General features: G+C 39.6%; 1 protein-coding gene across 4 annotated transcripts in view; it reads right to left on the reverse strand.

Moving 5' to 3' along the window:
* RBMS3 (RNA binding motif single stranded interacting protein 3) overlaps positions 1-25383 on the reverse strand; it is a 1408740-nt gene that overhangs the window by 385995 nt on the left and 997362 nt on the right. For all 4 annotated transcript variants that reach the window (XM_066351336.1, XM_066351338.1, XM_066351337.1 and 1 more), the window contains one exon: positions 10560-10651. In XM_066351336.1, coding sequence (XP_066207433.1) covers positions 10560-10651 — 92 coding nt within the window. The remainder of the gene's footprint in view (positions 1-10559; positions 10652-25383) is intronic.

Here is a 25383-nt window from a genome sequence, read left to right on the forward strand (position 1 = left end):
AAAGATAAATACTTTTTAATATTACTTATATGTGAAATCTTAAAAAGCTGAATTCACAGAAACAGAATAGAATGGTGCTTGCCAAGGACTGCAGATTGGGAAAATGGGGAGATATTGCTCAAAGGTTACAAACTTCCAGTAATAAGATGTATATATGTATTCCAGCAATAAGATGTATATAGTATATATGTATTTCATATATGTATGTAAAAGTCTCTAACATATTGCATGGTGACACTAGTTAATAATATATTATATACTTGAAACTTGCTTAGAGAGTAGATATTAAGTGTTTTCACCACACACACAAAAAATGGCAATATTGTGAGGTGATGGAGGCATTAGCTAACCATACTGTCATAGTCATTTTGCAATATATATATATATATATATATATATATATATATATATATATATATATATATAAAATTGTCACCTTGTATACCTTAAACTGTTACCGTGCTATATGTCAATTATATTTCAACAAGGCTGGAAAAAACAAGAACCACCCAATAGCCAGGTATCACTAAAGAGACTTGAGAACAGTATTAGCAGTTTATGATTTCCATGGAAAAAAAAGTTTTTGTGATCACATAGGTTTGGGTTCCAACCCAAGCTTCACTATTGACTACCTTTGGAAACTTGGGTCATTCCCTGTTTCTTTATCTATAAAATGGGAATCACACCTACTTCACAGGATCCTTGTAAGATTATGTGGGATAATAAATACAAAAACACTTAACTTATTCATTAGTGTAGACGAGGTACTCGAATATAATTTCTGTTACCTGTACATCCTCTTGTATGTTTCCTTGCCTCTTTTGGAATAGATACAATTACAATTGAAGAGAAACTTGAAGAGATTTACATAGCACACCAGTGGTAAATGCAGAAACAGAAAATGGACAGCGTGCCTCAGTAATCAGCAGGTTTCTTCAAGCTAGAATGTTAAACCACTAAGAATATGTGTATGACCCTGGCCAGACAACTCAGTTGATTAGAGTGTCATCCGGAAATGCCAAGGTTATGGGTTTGATCCCTGGTCAGGGAACATACAAAAATCAACCAACGAATGGATAAATAGGTGGGACAACAAATAAATTGACACCTCCCTCTCTCTCTCTCTCTTTCCTTCCTCTTTCTGTCTCTCAGATCAATAAATTAAAAAAAAAATTAAAGAACATGTATATAATATATACTTTTAATATCCCAATTCATCTAATAATTTTCTTTAAGGTACAGTGCACATTGAGATGCAGAAAAGCACTGGAATTATCTAGTACAATAGCAGGGGCCAGGGGAGCTTTGGCCCTTGTGCATTGTATTTTTATGTAGAAGGATATCTGTGTAACACCCCTGGCCCTTCCCTTACTTGTCCACTTACTCACCCCTCCCAGACGGGGAGGAAGGACTTGCCTGATTTTTGAGTTTGAGAGCAAAAACTCAGCACGCATGGTTCCTCTGCTCCCTCCCTTTCCCTTGGGATCCATCTGCCAGCAGACAGCATATTCACTGCTGTCTTCCATGCCTCATAAAAAGAAAGCCCTCTTATCCCTTTACAGGGTGGCCGGGTGGCCGGTACTCCTCCAGCACCTGCTGTGACTGGATGGATACGACTTTGGCATTCAGCATTAAAAGACTCACTTTCCTCATAAATATAGGTCACATTTTCCTACTATAAGAACTTACGTGATAGTTTTCAGATTTTTATGTAGTTCTTTTTCAAGGGAATTAGCATTTATGTAGGACAAAGTGATGTTTATAATTAGGCCCCTCTCACTTTACAATGATGACCAGGAGAAAGGATCTGGGTTTTTTTTCAACTTTAAGAACAATTTTTTTTTTTTTTGTATTTTTCTGAAGCTGGAAATGGGGTGAGACAGTCAGACAGACTCCCGCATGCGCCCGACCGGGATCCACCCGGCACGCCCACCAGGGGCAACGCTCTGCCCACCAGGGGGCGATGCTCTGCCCCTCTGGGGCGTCGCTCTGCCGCGACCAGAGCCACTCTAGCACCTGGGGCAGAGGCCAAGGAGCCATCCCCAGCGCCCGGGCCATCCTTGCTCCAATGGAGCCTTGGCTGCGGGAGGGGAAGAGAGAGACAGAGAGGAAGGGGGGGTAGAGAAGCAAATGGGCGCTTCTCCTATGTGCCCTGGCCGGGAATCGAACCCGGGTCCCCCGCACACCAGGCCGACGCTCTACCGCTGAGCCAACTGGCCAGGGCCAAGAACAAATTTTTAAAGCCATGAGTGACGACTGTTCATTATTAGATTTCTCCATAGTATGACAAGAAATGAGATATTGATTGAGATCATCAGCCTGTGGACCTATTCGCTTCAGAAACAAGATGAAAGAGTTTGGTATTTCTTGCCAATTGATAAAAACTTGTATGCCTCACTCATCCTAAAGGAAAAAAGTGTCTCAACACCTGATATAGAATCCAACTCATGATACAAATTAAGGTAAACTTTTTGTTGATTTTTGTTATCATCAAACCCTAGGAAAGCAGAAAATTGTATTAAAGAACATATTCACCATTTCGCTTAGGAGGAGATAGCGGGGTCCTCGCAGGAGCACCGAGTGGTGCCCACAAGCAGATTATGTAAATCGTTAATAGAAGCTAATACAAATATTTAACTTCAGAAGATTATGCTTCAAAAAATTCAAGTAATTTACAAATAGGATTAAGATCAACCCTGACAATTTCAATATTGGGTTTTGAATCCTTGCATTCTGCATTAGGATCAGAAAAAAAAAAAAAAGAAAAAGCCAAGTTGACATAGCCAACCAAGCAGACTTTCACCAGTACTTTGCAGATTCATAAAGGCCGACCCCTATTATTTTTTTAACTGACAACCTCAAAAATTTCAATCATAAAAAAAATAATACTTGTTTTTTGTTTTTTTTTTGTAGAAATGCTCTTCTGTTCAAAATATATCCCACAGGAGCACGTGACACAAACATTTAGTTTAGGAAATGAGATAGCAAGGTTTTCATTACATGGCATCCGTCATCCAAGAGTAATGAACTGTGTTAAAACTAACATTGAACTGCAATTCATTGGAATTACAGCTATTTAATGGGCATTCCATAGCAGTAGTATAAGGTACAATGTCATATCTTTACATCTAACTGTATAACAGAACAGCATAATTTGCTGTTAAATACTGAAAGAAAATATTTACTGACTCAATTAGGATTTGGTTCATCTAAAAATTACATTCAGAGAAATGCACCATTAGAATGATTTGAGACCAGAAAACTCCCACCAAAATAACAAAAGGAGAAATGATAGCGGTATAGTTTCTATGATTAAGAAGAACATGTAGGTACAGATGATAGCACAACCTAAACATGTTAGCTCACTAAAAAGCCTGCTTTATTTTGAATGAACACAGTCATTTTTCATAACAATCTCTGAGCTACATTATAGTTTATTCTACAATTTCTTTTTGATCTCTGATTAAATGCCACCTCATCAGAGACTCCTTGACCCTTCTATCTAAAATGCATGCTGGCCCAACCTTCAACCACCATCGTTGTCTTCTATGTATTTAGTATCCCCATCCTGCTTCAGTTGCCTCTGAACTACTTCTTGCCACCTAACAAATTGATTTGTTCACTTTCTGCCTTCCGTCAGTAGAACGTGATCACAACACTTTGGTTCAATGTTATGTCTTTTGTATGTAGAACAATCTTGTTACACAGCGGGCTTTCAAAATGTGTTGAGAAACCAGGAGAATGAAATGATTTGTACCTACATTCCAAGCTATAGGTCATTATCTATCTGGGAAATATTTTGGGATATAGACAAATAATCCTATATAGACTTCTCTGAGCCTTTGATTTTATTGAGGGGGGAAAACACCTGGACATCATTCTTGAGTAATTAGAATCACCAGATGGTACTTGTTTATCATTATAAAAAGTGCTGAGTTTTGCACCTGATCTTAGGAAGCAACATCTTTCCTCTCACCCAGTGAAGTTGCCCTTGAACAATGCCTCTCTTTCCTACATGAGAGTCTTTGAGAAGCTTCCCTGTTTGGCTGTAGGCTTCACCCATTGTAGTGACCCACAGACACCAAATAGCCTGTTTCCTAGCATATACCTAGGAATGGTAAAAGCAGAGACTGTTAATATTGCCACAGACCATAAAAGCCTAGCTGACCAAGCGTGGCATGTGGTTCTGCATTCAGAAGAGTAGCTTTAGTAGACAACTAGCCATATCATGAGACTAGCAGTTGAACTTCAAGATTCTTTTTCTAGAATGATTTGTTTAATAGGCCTTTCCTTCATTAATAAAAATTCTACTACCAGAAAATAACTGTTATGGTTATATATTAAGCACTGAAGTGATATATTTGCTAATTAATTGTGTGCATATATTCAAATTTACAAAATTTCTTTTCCTTTAGTCATTGATTTTTCAATTTTTTTATTTCTTACATATCAAGTGAAAAAAAGTCACTTATTTTGATTTTTTTTTTCACAAAGAGAACTATTTAGGTCATTGATTTATAGGAGAGAATTCCTTTTCTCTGGTCCCAATCTGTTTCTCTGCCATAGTTGACATGATATTTTTATATAATGCCCATGGCTGACATGATATTTTTATATTATCCCTGATGTGCTTGACATAATCTTCCACATGTGGTCTCTTTTGTGATCACTTAAGATTGATTTATTCTACTTTTCCCACAGTGTGGTGAGTCACCTTTGGTAATTCGAATGATCGTCCTAGCAGTAGACCTGATAAAACCTTCTTTATAGGCCCTGAGAAGGGAGTGACTCCTTGTATTACTTTTGTAGGGAACTGACAGAAAGCAAATAAGAAAGAGGCCTCCTAAACTTAATATAGCTGAAGGCTTTGTCAGTAATAATTGATCACTGTTCCGTACCTAGAGCCATTCTAGAGCCAAGAAATTTACATCCAAGAAAACTCATCTTTCAAAGCTGTACAGCCCCCCTGTGAGGCCTCAATGAGGCAATGAGGAGTAATGGGCAAGGGAGGCCCCTTTGGGTGGCAGACATAGTGTATATATATATATAATCAGATAACCAAGGACCTTACTGTACTGACACAGCTAGAATTCTACTCCTGCCCAACAGTATTTGATATGTATAAGCACTCAGAGATTTCTACTTGTTTCCCATTCTCTCTGTTCCTAAATGACGGACTTCCTTTAGCTGCATGTATCCTATTGTTTCTCTATCATTCTAAATTATGGGAGTTCAGACAGATAACCTGTTTTTGAAACTTATTGGTTGCTAAACCATGAGGGCAGCTGTGTCTGGGCCTGTTGGAAATGACAGCATCCCTAGATGTGATTAGAAGATGAGGCTTTAAGGTGGGCTCCCTTGAGGCAGGAATGAATACATGCCACGTGGAAAGTAGAAATGGGAAGAAGGGTGTTGTTGATGTGGGACAGCCCAACAGCTGGACTATACTTCATTTTCTCTGCTAGTGGCAAAGGAGCCAAATTATTCCTTATCCCAGACTCTGTTGCAACTAAGGGGAATACCATGACTCAGTTTTGGCCACTGATAAGTGAATACAAGTTCCCGAGTTAAAATTCTGGGAAAGCTTTTAAAATTTGCATCCAAGAAAACTCATCTTTCAAAGCTGTGCAGCCCTCCTGAGAGGCCTCAATAAGGCAATGAGGAATAATAGGCAAGGGAGGTCCTTCTGGATGGCAGACAAAGAATATATAATCAGTTACCCACCCAAGGACTTTACTGTACTGACACAGCTACAATTCTACTCCTGCCCAACAGGATTTGATATGTTTAAGCACTCAGTGATTTCTACTTGTTTGCCATTCTCTCCGTTCCTCAATGGCAGTCTTCCTTCAGTTGCATGTACCCTGTTGAAATGTTTTAAATTTTAAAGGGACAGAATCAGCTAGAATGGTTCTTCAGCTTTTTTTGTCCTTTTCTTTCTTTCTTTTTAAAAATTTAATTGAATTTATTGGGGTGACATTGGTTAATAAAATTATATATATAGGTTTTAAGTCCTGGCTAAAATGGGGATACGATAGCAGGAGCTTTAAAAACAATATATAAATATGTAGGGAGGAGCCCTGGCCGGTTGGCTCAGTGGTAGAGTGTCGGCCTGGTGTGCAGGGGTCCCGGGTTCGTTTCCCGGCCAGGGCACACAGGAGAAGCACCCATATGCTTCTCCACCCCTCCCCCTCTCCTTCCTCTCTGTCTCTCTCTTCCCCTCCTGTAGCCAAGGCTCCACTGGAGCAAAGTTTGCCCGGGTGCTGGGGACTGCTCCATGGCCCTGGTTGCAATAGAGCGATGCCCCAGATGGGCAGAGCATCGCCCCCTGGTGGGCATGCTGGGTGGATCCCGGTCGGGCGCATGCGGGAGTCTGTCTGACTGCCTCCCCGTTTCCAACTTCAGAAAAATACAAAAAAAAAAAAATGTAGGGAGGAAAGCTCTTCATAAAGAATGGCAGAGCAGCCTTGACTTTGATGTTACTCAAAGCGTTTGCCCAATGCTGCTTATCTATGTGGCTATAATATTTTTTAACTGAATTTATTAGGGTGATACTGGTTAACAAAACTATACAGGTTTCAGGTGCCCGATTCTACAGCACATCTCTGTGCACTATAATGTGTGATCACCACCCACATCAAGTCTCTGTCCATCACCATTGAACCTCCTCATACCCATGGCTGTCCTGCCAATGAGTTAAATAAACACCTAAAAGGTGAGGCTATTATTAGCTGAATTTCTCAGGTTTCTTCTTTTTAAGCCTACAGAGACATGTTTTTTAGCCAATGACTTTATTCTAAACACCTCGAGGTTGGCAAGAATAGTAACAGCCGTTATTCTTAAATCAGCTGCAGCTATCCAAGGAGACTGATTAAATTTAAAAAATTCAGAAGAAGGAAGAAATTTTATTCAATCTTGATTCTCTAAAATGTAGTTAAGTGCCTGGCACTTAGCAGGCAACAAAAATGTTTATTGATTGATGTTACTTATTTTATTTCTCAAGAAACTGTTTTGTAATAACATAACACTTAATGTAGGGATTATAGAATGCTCAGTAACAAATATGAGTTTAATGCATAACAACATTTATCGAATAATTAACATTCATTGAATTTTGATATGATCTAAACATTATACTAAATTATTTGTGTATTTTTTGAAATTAATTCTCACAGAAGTCCTATAACACAGATATTTTTTATTGGATAATTTCAGAGATATTTAAATAACTTAGCCAAGGTCATACAGCTAGGTGGTGTGTGAGCCAATATTCAAGGTCAAGTTTCTCTCCCTCCAAACCTACGCTCTTAACCACTATGTGTTACTAAAATATTCTATATCTGCTCTCCTAAAAGAAATATATCTTTTGATCCCTAGAAAACCTTTTTGGCAGAACAGCAAGTCCTAAAAAAAAAATTTTAGCCTGTGTTAGTTAATGAATTAATTAATACAATATTAATTATAACTTATTAGATGATTTATGGTTTAACTCCTGTTTGTTGACAAATTGGTTGAATTTTTCACATGCGCACACATTGGAATAAGTTAGCTAAATAAAGTGATTCACTTGGAAGTTTTCATGGTCCCTGCAGGTTGCTATCGGGAACTTAAGATTGTTGGCTGCATTTTGTTTGTTTGTTTGCTGCATTTTTGCTTTAAAATCCTGAAAGTGTTAAACTGTGACATCGCAGTATACATAGTAGGATATTTTTACTTATTTTTTTTTCCTTTTCACTGAATTTATATGGGTGACACTGGTTAATAAAACTATACAGGTTTCAGGTGCAGAATTCTACAACACATCATCTATGCACTGTACTGTGTGATCGCCACCCCAAGTCAAGTCTCCTTCCATCACTGTTTACCCCTCTACACCTTCCACCCACCGCTTCAGTCACCGCACCGTTGTGAGTGTCCATGAGTTTCTCTCTTTGTTTCTTTTTTACTCACTCCCTCCACTTCCCCTCCCTTCACCCCTACCTCCCTGCATAGTAGGATATTGATAAGAACAAGGATGCAGAAGGCAATTTACTAGATACTTAAATGGAAAAAAATATATAGTGCAAGCTTCTCACACCCTGCAGACTGCAGGTTTATATGATAATAAATAATAGTTATCGCCAGGACAAAAAGAATAAAACACCATGAAATCCAATAGCTCAGTGAGAAATCTGCTAATACAGGTGGTCAAGCTTGCTCCATTTCATTGTCAAAGGGAGGCTATTTATTTGCTTCTGGGTAGTTAAATTACAAAGTCATTTACTGCTGAAAGTTTTCCACTAGGCAGATGTGGATCTAAAGCTATGGGGTTTTAGATTCAAAGGTTGGGGGATAAAAAGGAATAAGAATTTATTTCACAGGCGGCATAATTGGTAATATAGAAATCTTTTAGCAACTCTTCAAGTAAAATTAAATAATAAAATAAAATAAAGTAAGTGTCTTTAAACATTCCAGTTGGAACCTCCTTACTGTATGCATTGAGCTTGAGCTAAAAACCAAAATGGTATAACGAATAATTTCCTTAGAAGCTCCTTAAAATAGTTCTCCATTAATAAGCTTCTGTTTAAGTGAGATATCAGTGACTAGGACATGTATATGTGTGTGTAATAGAGAAAGTGAGAGAGACAGAGAGCATCCTTGTGTAGAAGAATTCTGAAAAACAGAGGGAAAACATTCATATGACTCATAGGTATATGTCAAATTAATAGCGATTTTCTTTTCCTGTTGTGCAAGTTGGTAGTGATTTTATCCAGTAAATGCTATGAATATATATATTCTCAAAACATTTGAAACAGAGATTAAGTGCACTATATTCATTACTTCTAAACTGTCACAAACTAAAATTTTTAAAAATTTGGTAGTTTATCAATATACATTCCAATAACAACTTTATAAGCATCACTATCAACATTTTCTTGTCAATAGGTATTGCCATTAAGTCAAAACTCAAGTTTCATATTTTGCATAAACCTAACAACTATAGGTTATAACTTGTTTCCTAGGTATAAGTCATTACTTAAGTTGTCATTTAATTCTTTGCAAGTAAACTTTAAACCAAGATATATACATAATTTTATTAGTAATTATAAATATTAACCTCATCAATCTTAGTTCATGACCAAATTCAAAGCTTTCAGGCATAACCCTGATGAGGAATACATTACACAGCTGAAAGGATTCAAGCTCCAATTTATACTGCCTTGAAAAACAATTAATGAGTCATAAAGGGCAATGAGTCTATCAAAGTAATCTATATGGGAAGTGACCCACAACAAAAGGCTAACAGGTCCCGGTGGTATCAGCTTGCTAGAAGACAACTGAAGATGAAGAAAATCAAATATCCCGCCTCTAGTTATCCAAGCTTGAAGATGGAAAATGTTATCAATGAATGTTAGCAATCATAACAAAATTCAGTGACTGAAAATGTGATGATTTTGTTATTATATCACTCAGTTGTTATGGCAGTAATTAAGGGTATGTGTATACATGAATACAGCATAAATGCATTTTACAATCCACTGACTCTTCTACCTCACTTTTGAGAATTATAAATAAACCAACGCAAATAGTAACAGTAATCAGAAAAAAGTATTTAAAAACTTAAGTTGCATGGGAAACCAATAGAAAATGATAATTATTATAAAGCAAATATTACTAATAAGTCTTATGTTATAACTCTTTGACTTTTTATTTGGAAATAGTTATAGATTTACAGTAATTTGCAAAGAACATAAAGAGAGATTCCATGTACCCTTTGTCCAGTTTTCCCGAAGATTACATATTATGTAACTATAGTACAATATCAAAACCAAAAGATTGATATTGATATAACATGTGTTATAGTTTTATGTCATTTTATCACACCTGTAGCTTCTTGTTAATACCACAGCAATCAGAATGAAAAACTACTATAAACAATTTTATCTATTTTCTTGAATAGAATAATGCATTGTGATTTCAGACAGGAAGTTCCAGACTGCTTTTTCTACATACCAATAAATGAGTATTGAAAGTTAGTAATGTCTAGGAAATTATTTTCTAGGTAAACTCTATTTATAAAGGTCAAAGTGAAACTCTAGTGAAACAGACAACAAACTCTTCGGTTATCCTCATTTCCCTGCACAGGTAAGAGAACAAGACAACTTCAACAATCAGCTCTCCCCAACATGAGAGTGAACAATATTTTAGCACTGTTTATCAAAGACAACTTGCTCAGAACTGGTCTATTCCAGTACTATTTCCTGCTGAAAGACCAAGACACACACACACACACACACACACACACACACACACACACACACACACACTTTTTTCAGGTAAAACAGACCACTGCATAAGTGCCCTTAAGTCACTTGTATGATTATCGCAGCAAATGAATACATATACACAAAGAAAGAAATACCAGCCAGATTCTTCTAAACCAAACTTATTGTGGGGTTTCTTATTTTCTCTTACAAGTAAATATAACCAAAAATTGTGGCAAACTGCTATTCTGATTCAGCTCACATAATGGAGAAATATATGATCACAAAACAAACCATCTAAAACACCAGTCTTACCTTGGCCATCTGGGCCTGCACGCCATTTGCCTTGAGAGATGCTACCGCTTTCTGTGCAGCCGCGGGACTGTCAAAATCCACAAAACCATAACCTGCAAGAACACAAAAGCCCTTGTTAGCACTCAACAAATAGCCACATCGCTACCGCACCAATGGGATGTGTACTTGAGGTCACACTTGCATTTAATACCCTGGTTGAACATAAAAGCTATCAATCGATGGTCCTTAGCATGTCCAGAAAGTTACAATTAAAATAAATAAATTCATTCCAGATAAAATAGTAAGTCTTATGTTCTAGAGAAGACTCTAGGGCAGGGGTCCCCAAACTTTTTACACAGGGGGCCAGTTCACTGTCCCTCAGACCGTTGGAGGGCCAGACTATAAAAAAAACTATGAACAAATCCCTATGCACACTGCACATATCTTATTTTAAAGTAAAAAAACAAAACAGGAACAAATACAATATTTAAAATAAAGAACAAGTAAATTTAAATCAACAAACTGACCAGTATTTCAGTGGGAACTATGCTCCTCTCACTGACCACCAATGAAAGAGGTGCCCCTTCTGGAAGTGCGGTGGGGGCTGGATAAATGGCCTCAGGGGGCCGCATGCAGCCCGCGGGCTGTAGTTTGGGGGACCCCTGCTCTGGAGAGTGGGTGTGCCATCAGCAACCTGATTTAGACTATTTAACCCTGTTCTACTTTCCAGTGGGTTTGCTGTAAGAGTGAGGGACACAAAAGTCTAAATGACAGATAGGTTTAAAATAGTTTCTCTCTGAAGTTAATTTTCAAAACCTCAAACAAGTTGACATTAATAAAAGCCATGAGAGAACCTGCTTAAACGTATCACCAGCAACTTCAACAGTCCCGGGCACACAGTAGGCATCCAATTAATACATGTTGACTACGTGAATTAATCAAGATTAATAAGAGTTAGGGTTTGAGCCTAGCTCGTTGATTCCAAAGCCCATGCTAATTCATTATCAGACCTTATCTCGCTCAGTCACACCTAAAATAAATCATTTTGACTCTAAAGTGATCTGTGATAAAGAATGGAATGACAGTCAGACTTCTTTTTAATATAAATAACACATTTTAATATTAGTAAACACTTTTAAAAGACCCATGCCACTAGTTACGGGGGTACAATCTCAAAGGGCACAAGAGTTGCCTATAGTCTCCACTGATTGTGTGTGTGTCTGGGAAGGGGTGTGTATTCAGAGCAAGGCCAAAGAAATAGCCAGTAAAACAGAATAAATGAAAAAGGGATTTTGCATGTCCATAAAATAGCTGACATGAGTCCAGGACTTAGTCTAACCGTAATATAAGCTGCCAAGAACATTTAACAATATAAATGCTCAAGAATGACTATGAGGGATGCTTTGTTTGGCAATTCTAAAAAGCCCGCCATATGTGACCTATACCTCTTCTCATCATTTAGGCAGAGATTTGCTCTGTACTCGTATACTTGTCTAATTTAGAAGTTTTGAGGTGAGTTACAAGGGCAAACCAACTAACCTTACACTGTGACCCACCCCTCCCTCCAAATAACCGAAGAAATGTGCAAGGGAATTCAATTATCCAGTTGTTTCTTTTAATTAACTTTTTAATTTTCTCCCCTCCAATCCCTTCTTCCTTTTTTCCTCCCAGCATGTTATCCTAAAATGAACTTGTTACCCAGCAGTAGACCATAAAACGCTCTTGAAAAGCCGGGCAGAGTAGCTGTGATGTTTGTATTTCTAATCCAAAAGAAAGCCTGCTCTGTAAGTACTACTAATTCTTCTCTTCCCACGAAATTCAAACTATGTCAGTAATACGAGTATTACCACCCACTAAGCTGAGTAAGACAGGCAAAGCAAGGCAGAGAGAGAAAGGAGAAAAACAAAACAAAACAAGGTAAGTCAAGCATTAGAGTTAGGAAGAGCAGAAAATAAAACTACAATGTAGATATTTTCTCCTATGTGCCAGATACCATGCCGGGTAGGTGCCATGTTGACACCTGGTGAAATTTAATGGCTTCATGTACTACTGTCCTCATGTCCCTCATTCATACATATGAAGAAATTGAGGTTCGAGAGAGGTGACACAAATCACTTTACTGGCAGATCCGGTATTTGAAGCCAAGTCTGCATATGCTCTTCCCAAATACACCATACATTGGACCTCATTGTAACCTCACTTTGCAAACTATTTCTAGTGGCTCCTGCAGTCCACCATGAGAAAACCCAATTATTGAAAATCTCTGGGTTTTGAAGTTAGGGCTTGGAATAAAACAATTCCATGAAAGAATTCAGTCCAGCATGTTCGGTCAGCACATTTATTAACGGAGTGGTTGAGTTCTCAGCAGAACTGGCTAATACGGGCAACCCCATCCACCTCAATCATTCCCATGTTCGCTCTTTCATCCAGGAACGACACTCCACTGTGTCAGGCACTTTGCCAGGCACAGGGTATAGGACAGTGAATAAAATAGCTCCAATTCCCACCCTTACACAGCTCAGAGTTGAGTTGGGGGATGGACACAAAACAAATAACCATACAAAAGAATCGATAATGACAAAATGACATGTCTCCCTAGAAAGAAAATGAGAGCTCATAATGTAGAAGCTACCTATTGACTGCTTATTATTGAAAGTCTTCAGGAAGCCATGGCACGAAACGACCTCTCCAACTGGCTTCTGCTGAAGACTGAATGGTTGTGGAGACAGTGGGCTGCAAGGATGGAATCAGCAAGGTGATAGAGCAGCAAATGACGTCTGGAAATGCCATGAGTAAAATGAGACAGATGATTTGAATTATGCTTTTAATTAACAGGGGTTGGTAATGAACTGACTGTGTTGAGAGCAAAGGATACACACAGAGACCATGGATACCATTACTGTGCTTTCTTGGCAAAAACCACCGGGTGGATAGTGATGTGGTTTACCGAAATGGGGACACTGGAGGAGGATCCAATAGGGGAGAGGGAAAATTAGGTATCAGTTTGAGATGTGTTGAGTCAGAAATGCCTGTGGGACAGCTGAGTAAAGATGGTCTTTTTAGGCTGTTTCCTAAAACAGGGAATAGGATCAGAAATGTACATGAGGAAGTCAGCACCATGAATATATTATTTACAGAGATGGAAATAGACAAAAGAAAAATACCTCATGTAAGTAGAAATAAAAGTCCTAGGTATCAAGTTAGAAGAACTTCAGCATGTAGTGTCAGATAAGAAAACAAGGTTGTAAAGGAGAAGGAAGGAGAATCAAAAGGGAAGAAGGAAATGAAAAGGGAATAAGGTGCCTGAAAATCAAGGTAAGAAAGTGTCCAAGGAGAGAGAGACTGACCGTGCCATGTGCGACTGAGAGTACAAAGAAGGTGAGAGCTTGAAAACGAGCTTGGAAATGCCCAGTGTGTTTAGGAACATGGATGTCACGACTGTGATTTGCTTAAGGCGAGCGGTGAGGATTGAAGTCTGCCTGAACGGTTGAAGAGTGAGAGAAAGATGAGGCCGAGAGAGCGCTTACCAGCCTCTCTGCCAATTCCTTGGCTGGGATGGAGAATTAATAAACAGCTTCAGCCAGCGGGGAAGATGACGTCTAATGAGTTGTTTGTGTTTGTTTAAAGACAGAACATACTATGATTTTCAAACTGAGCCGCGCACTAGAATCACATTGGGAGCTAAAAAAAATATATCAATGTCCGGGACTCATCCCCAAGAAAATTAAATCAGTGTATTTGGGAATTTGTCCCAATGTTTACACACAGATACACATTTGTGTGTGTGCGCGCGTGTGTGTATGTTTATTCCCAGTTGATTCCAAAGTGAAGCCCGGATATAGAACTACTGAGTATTTTTTTCAAGTTATTCAACAAATATTTATTTGATAAATATATTCAACAATGAAATATTCAACAAAAAGTTAGTTGTGGAACCGGTTAAGGACTGTTCTTGGTCATTTTGATTATCTATAAGAAAAGATCAATCAGAAAGGAAGAGGTGAAGCTACAGGAGGACAAGGGGATAATATAGACATAATATTCCCAACAAGGTGAAGGGGTGAGAGGATCAAGAACTTATTTGAAACACAGTCTTTTGCTAAAAGAGGGATGCTTCCCCTGCTCATTGCAACGGGGAGAAAACCAAGGGACTCTTGGTTACGAGGTGTTATTTCTTTGTATATTATACCTAACGCATAGCCTGTGCTTGATAAATATTTGTTGCAATTAATTGAAAGCATGTGTAAAAGACGCTTGAGTACTGCATAGGACGTCCTTGGAAATGAATGGATAGAAATGTCTGTTAATGAGTTTTTTTGACTCTAAAGAACACTAGAAATGCCATGGAGTCACACTTCCGGTTCAGCCCTGCGGCTGCCCAGAAGAACACCCCCAGCTTCCGGACTCTCGGTCTCTAGTGCAGGGTAGCGTCTTTTCTCTGGATACCACCCTCTCTTCCACTACCAATGGCTACGCAGGATATTACAAAACCAGGATGCCGGACTCGAATCCAACAGAAGAAAGCTCTGTGTGAGGCACGAGAGCCCCTCAGCTCTCTGGGAATCAAGGAGGAGATGGGAGGACTTGGATAAGAGTGCATTTCTAAGGGGCTGTCGTGCCAGTCAGGAAAGAGAATGTCCCCTTCCCGCAGTGTCACCTCTAACGAAGGCTCCACACCAACAGGCGAGTTGAGACCAGGAGAAACAAAACTATAAAGAATAAGCCACCAGAGGGAGGGTTAGGAGGCTGCGTGAAAAAGGTGAAGCGGTTAAACAAACAAACAAACAAACACAGAAGCAAAAATCTCCTAGACACAGGCAACAGTGTGGTGATTACCAGAGGGAAAGGAGGGAAAGGAGGGTGATGGTGATGGAGAGAGACTTGACTTAGGGTGGTGAACAGACAATACAATATACAGATAATGTATTACAGAATTGTACACCTACAGCCTATGCAATTTTATTAATCAGTGTCACTCCCAATAATGTCAATGAAAAATAAATAAACAGAGAAAAAGAAAATAAATTTATAAACCTGGCAAAGTCAATTTGGGAATGGGGAGAATGAACACTACAAGGATTTAGGACCAACCAAGCAGAGTTTATTCTTGTTGCTTACCATTAAAAATAAATTTCACCACAATTAAAAAAAATAATAAGCCACAAGAACTGATCTGTTTCACCGCCTTCTGTGTTTTCGTACAAACTATCACCAATTAAAATGAAAGTTCCAAGGGAAAAATGTCCGGAGCAAGCCTGCAATCCACTCCAAGTCCAGAACTAAACAATGCGCTCCTGAGTTTTATGTGACAGCTTCTACCACATCACAACCCCGAAGAAAACAAAATGAAATACGAAGCTGCCCCTGAAGAATAATGATGCACTTAGTAAGGAAAGAAAGCAACTCCAATTTGGTTTCAATTTGCTTCCCTTAATGACAAATAATCAAGTCTGGGAACAGGAACCTCTGTAGCTACATCTGGAGAGGGGCAGGGTGCGGAGATTAGTTCAGCTCCAGCTAATAATGCTTTATGGTGACTGCTAAAATCCTCGATAAAACACCCGTGACTGGTAACCATCAGAAACCCCAGCCCAAGTGGCTGGAAGCCCACCCGTCTCACTCCTCAATTACATAATTAAGCTTGGCAGCAGGTTCAAATGAATTAAAACTGAATGTCACCATTTTCTCCACACACCCCTTCCTTGTTTTCCTTCTTTGGGGTGTAGGGGGGGGGTGTGGGGGCAAGGCCAGCAGTCCTGCAATTAGCGGGAAGCAGAGCAGTGAGAAAGAACCAGCTCCACACTAATTAGGTCATTTGCCAAAAGCACTCAATCCATTGGCAGAGAGAATCAATGCTTTCCTGAAATGCTTTCAACTTTGTGTTAATTTAAAGTTTTGCTATTTTTATTGCAGTACAAGCCTGATAGCTCTATAGAAAAAAAGAATACACACACACACACACACACACACACACACACACACACACAGTGTGTCCGTAAAGTCATGGTGCACTTTTGACTGGTCACAGGAAAGCAACAAAAGAAGATAGAAATGTGAAATCAGCACCAAATAAAAGGAAAACCCTCCAAGTTTCTGTAGGATGATGTGGCAGCATGTGCGCATGTGCAGATGATGACGGAACACCATGTATACAGCGGAGCAGCCCACGGCCATGCCAGTCGAGATGTAGACGGTACAGAGGAAAGTTCAGTGTGTTCTGTGGCTCGCTAAATTCGAATCCGTGACCAAGTGCAACGTGAATATTGGCGCGTTTATAATGAAGCGCCACCACATAGGAATAACATTACTCAGTGGGATAAGCAGTTGAAGGAAACTGGTAGTTTGGTGGAGAAACCCCGTTCTGGTAGGCCATCAGTCAGTGATGAGTCTGTAGGCTATACGGGATAGCTACCTAAGGAGCCCTAAAAAATCTGTGCGTGAGCCCACATCGAACTGCACTGAATAGGTATGAAACTGGGAGAGTTTTCCTTTTATTTGGTGCTGATTTTACATTTCTATCGTATTTTGTGGCTTTCCTGTGACCGGTCAAAAGTGCACCATGACTTTACGGACACACTGTATATTTCTGCATACACACATACATATTTCTACATTTTGAAATTCTAACAGAATTTTACAAACAATGGTACTGCCCAGAGAGTTCTGGTTCTGATTTCTTTATTGCATTTGCTGGCAGCTTCTTCTCTGTGCCCCTTGCCATTCAACTGGACCGCTGTGTGACAACCCACTTGAATTTTGTTAAACGTTTCTTTTCCATCTCTATCAGCTACATTTATGCTTCAGCCTTGCTACTGGCTTCTTACCTTCTCTATTTAAACTACTTAGTTATTTGCCAAGACTGGGGTCTATGTGTGTGTGTGTGGGGGGGGGTGATAAAACCAGAACCCTCAGCATCAGATTGGTGGTGTCACCCAGGTAGCCAAGGGAGACTTGCTCTCCAAGTGGAACTGCACGTTAAATTTCAAAACATTTGCATTGCTCTTCCTCTTTAGAATGACTGTCATAAAAGCCCTCTTGAAACACAGATGGCTTGATGTAACACCCAACTTCTTTCAAAGACGATCCAGCTGTGAGTCAGAGGAGATTTTTATTATTTTATTTTATTTTATTGTTTTACAGGGACAGAGAGAGAGTCAGAGAGAGGGATAGACAGGGACAGACAGACAGGAACGGAGAGATGAGAAGCATCAATCATCAGTTTTTCGTTGTGAGACCTTAGTTGTTTATTGATTGCTTTCTCATATGTGCCTTGACCACGGGCCTTCAGCAGACCGAGTAACCCCTTGCTTGAGCCAGGGACCTTGGGTCCAAGCTGGTGAGCTTTTGCTCAAACCAGATGAGCCCACGCTCAAGCTAGCGACCTCGGGGTCTCGAACCTGGGTCCTCTGCATCCCAGTCCGACGCTCTATCCACTGCGCCACTGCCTGGTCAGGCCAGAGGTGATTTTTAAACAGAATAAGCGAACACTTTGTCTAGGAATTAGACGCCCAGCTGCAGTTCTACTCAAATTTAGCAGTTGGGGCTGTTTAAGAATTGCCCTTTCATAAATTGCCCCCTTTTTCTATTCAGGCTGTTACAATATACTGGGGCCGTTCAGGCTCAGAGCGGTAAACAGAGTTGCAAGGAGGTGAGGGTGTTCTGCGTGAAGGGAGGTCGTTTGCAAGCTTCCTGGAAGTGATGGAGTCGAGGCTGCCTCCGTGTCTTTCCATTTCTGCTGGGCTTTTCTCACATCCCCAAACTGTGGAGTTATTGCTGAATGTATTCTCTCATTATTGCATTTCCTAGTTCTCTGCATTATGTGATCAAAGAAGGTACCTGCAAGCCAGCGCTGATAAATCCTTCGCTGCTTTTGTCCTTATAAAAACCAAACGAGGGAGAAAACCCAGTCATTTCTTTATTATCTTCTTTGGCATCCCTTTCCTGGGTGAGCATTATAATGAAGCAAGGGGCCAACAATGGAGCCAACACGGCCTAACTTACATGAGCGAAAACTAAAGGCAAAAGACAAACTCTGCTAGAATGCAAATGCCAGAGACAAGTGCCTGTTTTGATAGGGGTGAAAAAATCTGAACCATTAAAATATGAAAACTTCTGTTCTTTGAAACATCTTTCGAAAATAAGATGCTGGTACAGAGGACAGCATATGCAACTTCCTATGCAAAGGGCTGCAGCCCTCGGCCACCTAACGAATATAGACAAGTAAGATGGGTGACCGTGTCCATTGCATCCATTATACTGCTTTGGAACAATCCCTGAATGTTTGAGCTTAATTACTAAACATTCTGAGACTCTAGAACCAGAAATACTAAAATGAGACATCCGTTTTGTTTGTTTGTTTTTTGTGACAGAGACAGAGAGAGTGTCAGATAGGGACAGACAGCTTGGAGGAGAGAGATGAAAAGCATCAATTCTTCATTGCGGCACCTTAGTTGATCATTGATTGCTTTCTCATATGTGCCTTGACTGAGGGGCTACAGCAGACCGAGTGACCCCTTGCTCAAACCAGTGACCTTGGGCTCAAGCCGGTGAGCTGTGCTCAAACCAGATGAGGCAGAGCTCAAGCCAGCATAAAGGGGTTTTGAACCTGGATTCTCAGCATCCCTGCCCGATGCTCTATCCACTGCGCCACCGCCTGGTCAGGTGAGACATCCATTTCGGAAATAGGATTTATATGTTACGAGGAACACTTTAAACCTGGAAGTGACTTTCCCATCATTATTATTATTTAGTTTACTAAATATTTACTATGTGCAAGGAAGATAGCATGCTAAATACTGGAAGAAAAACAAAGGCACTCTAACACAGCAAGTTTATGGTCTAGTAGGGTAGATAAAAACATTTACATACAGTGGAGGGTCCTGTTAACAGGTCAAGATTAAGTTAGGTCAGTCTATGCAAAATGGAACATTTTCATTCAGTTTAGTACACATGTTTTTTTTTTTTTTTTGTATTTTTCTGAAGCTGGAAACGGGGAGAGACAGTCAGACAGACTCCCGCATGCGCCCGACCGGGATCCACCCGGCAGTACACATGGTTTTGTATGTACAGTTTTGCTCATTAGAGCTGAATACCCAAGTCAGGTCCCTTTCAATGAATGACATGATGGTAAAATTATCCACATTCTAAATTTATGTATGTATGCATTATTCTGTCTTCTATTTGTCAGTTTCTGTGCTCAGTAGAAATGAATTAAGTTAAATACAAGGTATGGAAGGAATCAGTATCACACCGAGGTAAAAAGGAAGTGCTAGTATTTTAAAATGGCAAATATCTCTTCCAAGTGGGGGCAAACTCAGTACATTATGTGCACAAATGACAAAAGTCAAGATCAGGAAATTAGGTCCTAAATGGCATTTCCCTGCAGAATAAAACAATTACAAGGGCAGACACATTTAGGGAGTAAAGTGCTTAGTCGTATGCCACTTGAAAATGGGACACTTTCTCATTCCATTTTTGTTGCACAAAACGTCTTATTAAACCAAACACAATTTCAAATCCCAAAACTCACTTCCCTGCTCACCCCATTCAATTGATTTTTAAATTAGACAAATAGCTTCTTTATACTGAATGAGATCAAAATTAGAATTAGGATAATTATTGATGGGCTAAGAGAGAGCACTATGCTTTATTGATACTAAAGAAACACTGATTTGCCAAGGTCTTTGACTAGGCCAACCATTATTTTACTATAATATTGCAGAGATTAAGGGAGCAGTCTGCTTGGCTGTAAATGGGCAGATTAACCTCCATGAATGATCCCGCAAAGCTTTGCTTTGCTTGCAGACAGCGTTCAGAAATACAAATGAAAAACATGTCTTATATGAATCAACAGTCCTATGTGTCTCTGCCACCAAATGGAACAGGAGGTCCAAGAATGGAATGCAGCGTGGTTGCCGAAGCAAGCCAGCGTGTTGATAAAACAATCCCACTATTGTAAGTACCATAGACACAGGCTACAATGAATGCTCTACATGTCTACAATCCCAGTGCACAGCAGGGGAGGCAAAAGAGACTATGATTTTATTCCTGAGGGCTCATCCTTCCCTTCCTCTCCTTGCTTAGGTCTTCCAGACAGGTAGAACTGTAGACTGCTGAGCCACCAGAAGAGTAGAAGATGATGGCCTCCATGTGTGAGGATCAGTGGAATTACAACACCCCCCCCCCTGCCCCCCGCACACACACGCACATGTTCAGGAACTGTCATTCACATTCGCACTCACTAGCTCAAGCCAATGGCATGGGAAAACCTATAATTCAGAAAGGATGCCAAGAGTATGAATAGTCATAGTTTTATATTCATGATTACACATTTATTTATAAGTTAAAAGTGGATTTTTTTTTCAATAAAGACATGTTTTCCCCAAGGAGATTTTACTATAATTTGTAAATTGGTGTGCTAGCTGATAGCACCAACCCTTTCTTCCCTTTAATAGCTGGTGATCCATGACTTACAGCGTAGGTTTTCTCTATTATAGACAGAGCTTGCTTGAAGAATCCTAATTATCTAAAGAGAACAGGATTTCATTCCTCTAGGACATGCTGGTTGAGTTTAAGGAACTGTGACCAGGATGTTTAAGTACAATTGTTGTAACTAGGAGCAGGACCTCCAGGTCACTGGAGAAATGACTGCACGCAGAGACCAAGGGGGCCTTACCTGTGAGGTTTTCTACTTCTCTACTTATGTGTGGTCTGTGGACCAGCAGTGATGGCATTACTTGGGAGTCTGTTAGAAATGCAGAATCTCAGCCCCTTCCCCCCATCTATGGAGTCAGACTCTACACTTTGACAAGATAGGTCTGTAAGTGATTGAATGCACATTAAAAATTGAGACACCCTGCTTAGCAACAAGCCACTCATCAAGTCAGGACTGTGCCTACTATTCTCATAAAATTGCAGGGAAAATGGGAATCTTAACTGCCATCTCATCCAACCTCATTCTGATCTTCAAATTTCCCTACCCTCCCTTTGCCAAAAGCTCCTGCAGGCTCCACCTGGACAATGCTGATGCGAGGGAAGACACAGTCTCCCAAGGCAGCTCATACTTGAGAATTTTATTTTAATGGACAACTATTTGGTGCAGTTGAAGAACAACGATGTTGGGATCACACAGTCTGGGTTCAAATCCTAGCTCCTCTAATTTTATAGCAATGAGGCCAATGGCACAGAACACTCAACCAAAATTAAGGGTAATAATACTATTACCTTAATTGTATGTTGGCTTTGAGCACTGAATAAATGTAAATGCCTTTAAAGCACCTGGCCTAGTGCCTAAGACATCTTCTCTCACACTCCCTCACAAACTTAGACCGTTCTGAACAGCACCCTGGTTTTAACCCACGTGCCGGAAGTGCATTCTAACAGACAAGGCAGACAAATGTAATCCTTTCTCTGCATAACAAATCCTTATATTTTAAAAGACAGCAATCTTCCCTCTGCCTCTATTTTCAAATGAATAATTTGAAAATACAGGATTGGGATCATTTTTACATTAATAGCCAATTTCAGAACAAGTGCATGACTTTCTTCTTTCTCTCTTATTTTGTGTTTGTCCTTCAGAGATATGCCTAATTCTGTTTAGTTAGGCTGCTCAAATGGGCCCTCCAGTAATATACCCTCTTTAAAAATGTAATGTCCATTTAAGGAAGCAGGTAACCAAAGTGAAGAATGATTATACAATAAATGTATTATGCAAATTCCAGTGAAAATTTTATGCACACTGAATAACGAATCAAATTAAAGTCTCATAACCCTTGGAAAATTAGAGTTAGTGAGCACAGAGGTTGATTTGCCCTTGAACAGAAAAACTGCTAAGAACAGACATTCCCCCATCATTTTCCACATAACTGAACCATTTCCAAAGGTTTCAGATTAAAATAAGAAATCTCCTAGGAGTCATATAGATCAGCTATTTTTACAGGAATAATTGGGAGTCACAATTTTAAAGTGTTACAATTTGGAAGGCATTGGTGATCTTGTGTGTCATATTTTGAAAAGCTAATATTCCAGGTAATCAGCCAGTTGAGAACACCATAGATTGCATAGGAAGAGCGTAGAAGGGAAGGTGGGAAGAAAGACTTCTCAGGGATAAGCACAGGAGGGCTGATTTACAGAGGGCTCCCGCAGAATCTTCCAGACTGGCAGTTCTGCAATAGACTGCAAAGTTGCTTTGACTTTGCCTCACTCAGTGAAATAATTGAACATAATAGCTAAGTTTCTCATTACACTATCATGCTCACCTCATTGCCGCTTGCCAACACTCGTTCTACTACTGGACTCTACAGAGAAGTAATAGACCATTAAGAAAGATAATGTACCACCCAAAGTCCGAAAAGCTGTTTCCCTTACCATGTATTTGAACGTGCCCCCTAACCCACTCCTACCCCTGTTCCCCTCTGGTAACCACCATACTGTTGTCTGTATCTATGAGTTTGTGTTTGTATGTTTGTCTTCTTTTTCTATTTGTTGTTTCCAGTTTTACATAAGTGAAACCATATGGTTCTTGACTTTCTCCATCTGACTTATTTGACTTAGCATGATATTCTCAAAATCCATCCATTTTGTCACAAATAGCAGTTTTTCATCTTTTCTTATGGTGCAGTAGTATTCCATTGTATATATGTACCATATCTTCTTTATTTAATTGTCTATCAAAACACACTTTGGTTGTTTCCATGTTTTGGATACTGTGAATAATGCAATGATTAAAGGGGTGCATATATCTTTATAAATAAATATTTTCAAATTTTTCAGTGAACCTGGACAGTTGGCTCAGTGGTAAAGCATTGGCCCAGCCTGTGGATGTCCTGGGTTCAATTCCCAGTCAGGGCACACAGGAGAAATGCCTATCTGCTTCTCCATCCCTTCATTTTCTTGGTTCTCTCTCTCTTTCTCTTTCTTCTCCTCCCCTCCTGCAGCCATGGCTCGATTGGAGTAAGTTGGCCCCAGGAGCTAAAGATGGCCCCATGGCCTCTGCCTCAGATGCTAAAAAATGGCTCTGGTTGCAAGGGAGCAATGGCCCCAGATGGGCAGAGCATCATCCCCTAGTGGGCTTGCCAGGTATATCCCCATCAGATACATGCAGGAGTCTGTCTCTGCCTCCCTTCCTCTCACTATCTTAAAAAAAATAAATATAAAAAATAAAAATTAAAAAATTTCAGGTAGATACCCAGAAGAGGTTTTGCTTCGCCACTGATAACTCAATACACAATGCAAATAAACAGATGATGTATTATAGAATTGTACATTTGAAATCTATCTAATTTTATTAACCAATGCCACCGCAGTAAATTTTATTAAAAAATGATAATGTGAAAGGCTTGTATAGCATGTTGGTGAACAGAGAAATGGTTGCAAACATTTCATTAAGTCAATAAGCAAGTACAGGCATGAATAAAGTCTGTCAAAAACCCATTCTGCTCACAATTTTTACACATGGAATCAGGATGTGGGTTCCAGGGCCAAGAACAGTACTTCACTCATCCATCTTTAGAAATCAATTTTGTTTCCTGTTCATCCTCCTTGGGAACCAGGAAGGATGTAAAAAAAGAAAATAGTGCTTTGATTTAACAGATGCTCAGGGAGGTCTTTTTATGAGTTTTGAGGAAGGTGCTATCGGGCACGAGGGTGAGAAAAAAGACAACTGGAACATAGATTCTCATAAAAGAATATGCAAGCCCCATGGAGAAACAGCCAGTTTAACACCATAACGCTCATTAAGGACTGTACATGGTCTGTTTTTCACAAGTACAAAAACCTGTATATAGCACATACCATGATGATGGATGGAAAGTTTATTTCTTAGTAGGGTAGAGATTGTGAAGATGATAAGTGAAGATGTCAAAAACATGTTCTTTTGCTTTTTTCTTACTTATGTTTTAATGAACTTTACTGAAGTATAATGTACATATGATAAATGTCCAATTCAGTGTTCAATTTGATGAGCTTTGACAAGTATACTCACCTGTAAAACCACCTTACTCATCAAGATATGAAACAGTTTTATCACCCACAAAGTTCTTCCACGTCCCTTTATGGTAATCCTTCCCACAACTTCTAGTCCCTGGCAACCACTGATCCGCTTTCTGTCATTATAGATACATTTTGACTGCTCTAGAATCTCATACAAGTGGAATCACGCAGAGTGTACCTTTTTATTTCTGTTTCTGTTTCTCGCTCAACATCATAACGTTTAGCGATGAGAAGAAAAATGACATTCTAGTTTGAGCAAAGACTTAGAGGTAAGAAAAGAGTTAGTTCAAGAACTTAACTAATAGACCAAACATAATACAAACCAAAGAAGAGGCTTTGGAACAATAATTCAGGACAGATAGCATGAACTGACCATGTGTCACGCAGAACTTCTGAACAATTTTTACAACAAATATCCTGCTTCCTTCCTGCCCCCACGTTATTCTCTGGCCAAGCTGCCTCAGGGCTGTTGAACCTGTTGGCCCCTCTGACTGGAGTGCTCATCCCCAGACTATGGAAGCTAGGTTCCCCCTCTGCTCCATTAGCAGCTATCACAGCATGCTGCTCATGGCTTCTGTGACACTGGGGACAATCTGGAATTACTTTGTTTGGAAGATTATTATATTGTACCCTAACCCTAACGCACCCTAAGTGCCACAGTAACAGAACAGGATGGTTTTGTTCATAACTGGACAAATTACCAGGACGTCCTTCTCTTTCTGGTTCATATTAGCCACTGAAAGAATAAGTAAGCGAGTGAGTGAGTGAGTGAGAGTGATTAAATGACTAAAATTCATAACAGATTGAAAACCTCTGCTTTTATCTAATCACATGTATAACTTCAGGCATTGTAAGC

Source organism: Saccopteryx leptura, chromosome 10 (assembly GCF_036850995.1).
Source record: "Saccopteryx leptura isolate mSacLep1 chromosome 10, mSacLep1_pri_phased_curated, whole genome shotgun sequence".
Lineage (NCBI taxonomy): Eukaryota > Metazoa > Chordata > Mammalia > Chiroptera > Emballonuridae > Saccopteryx > Saccopteryx leptura.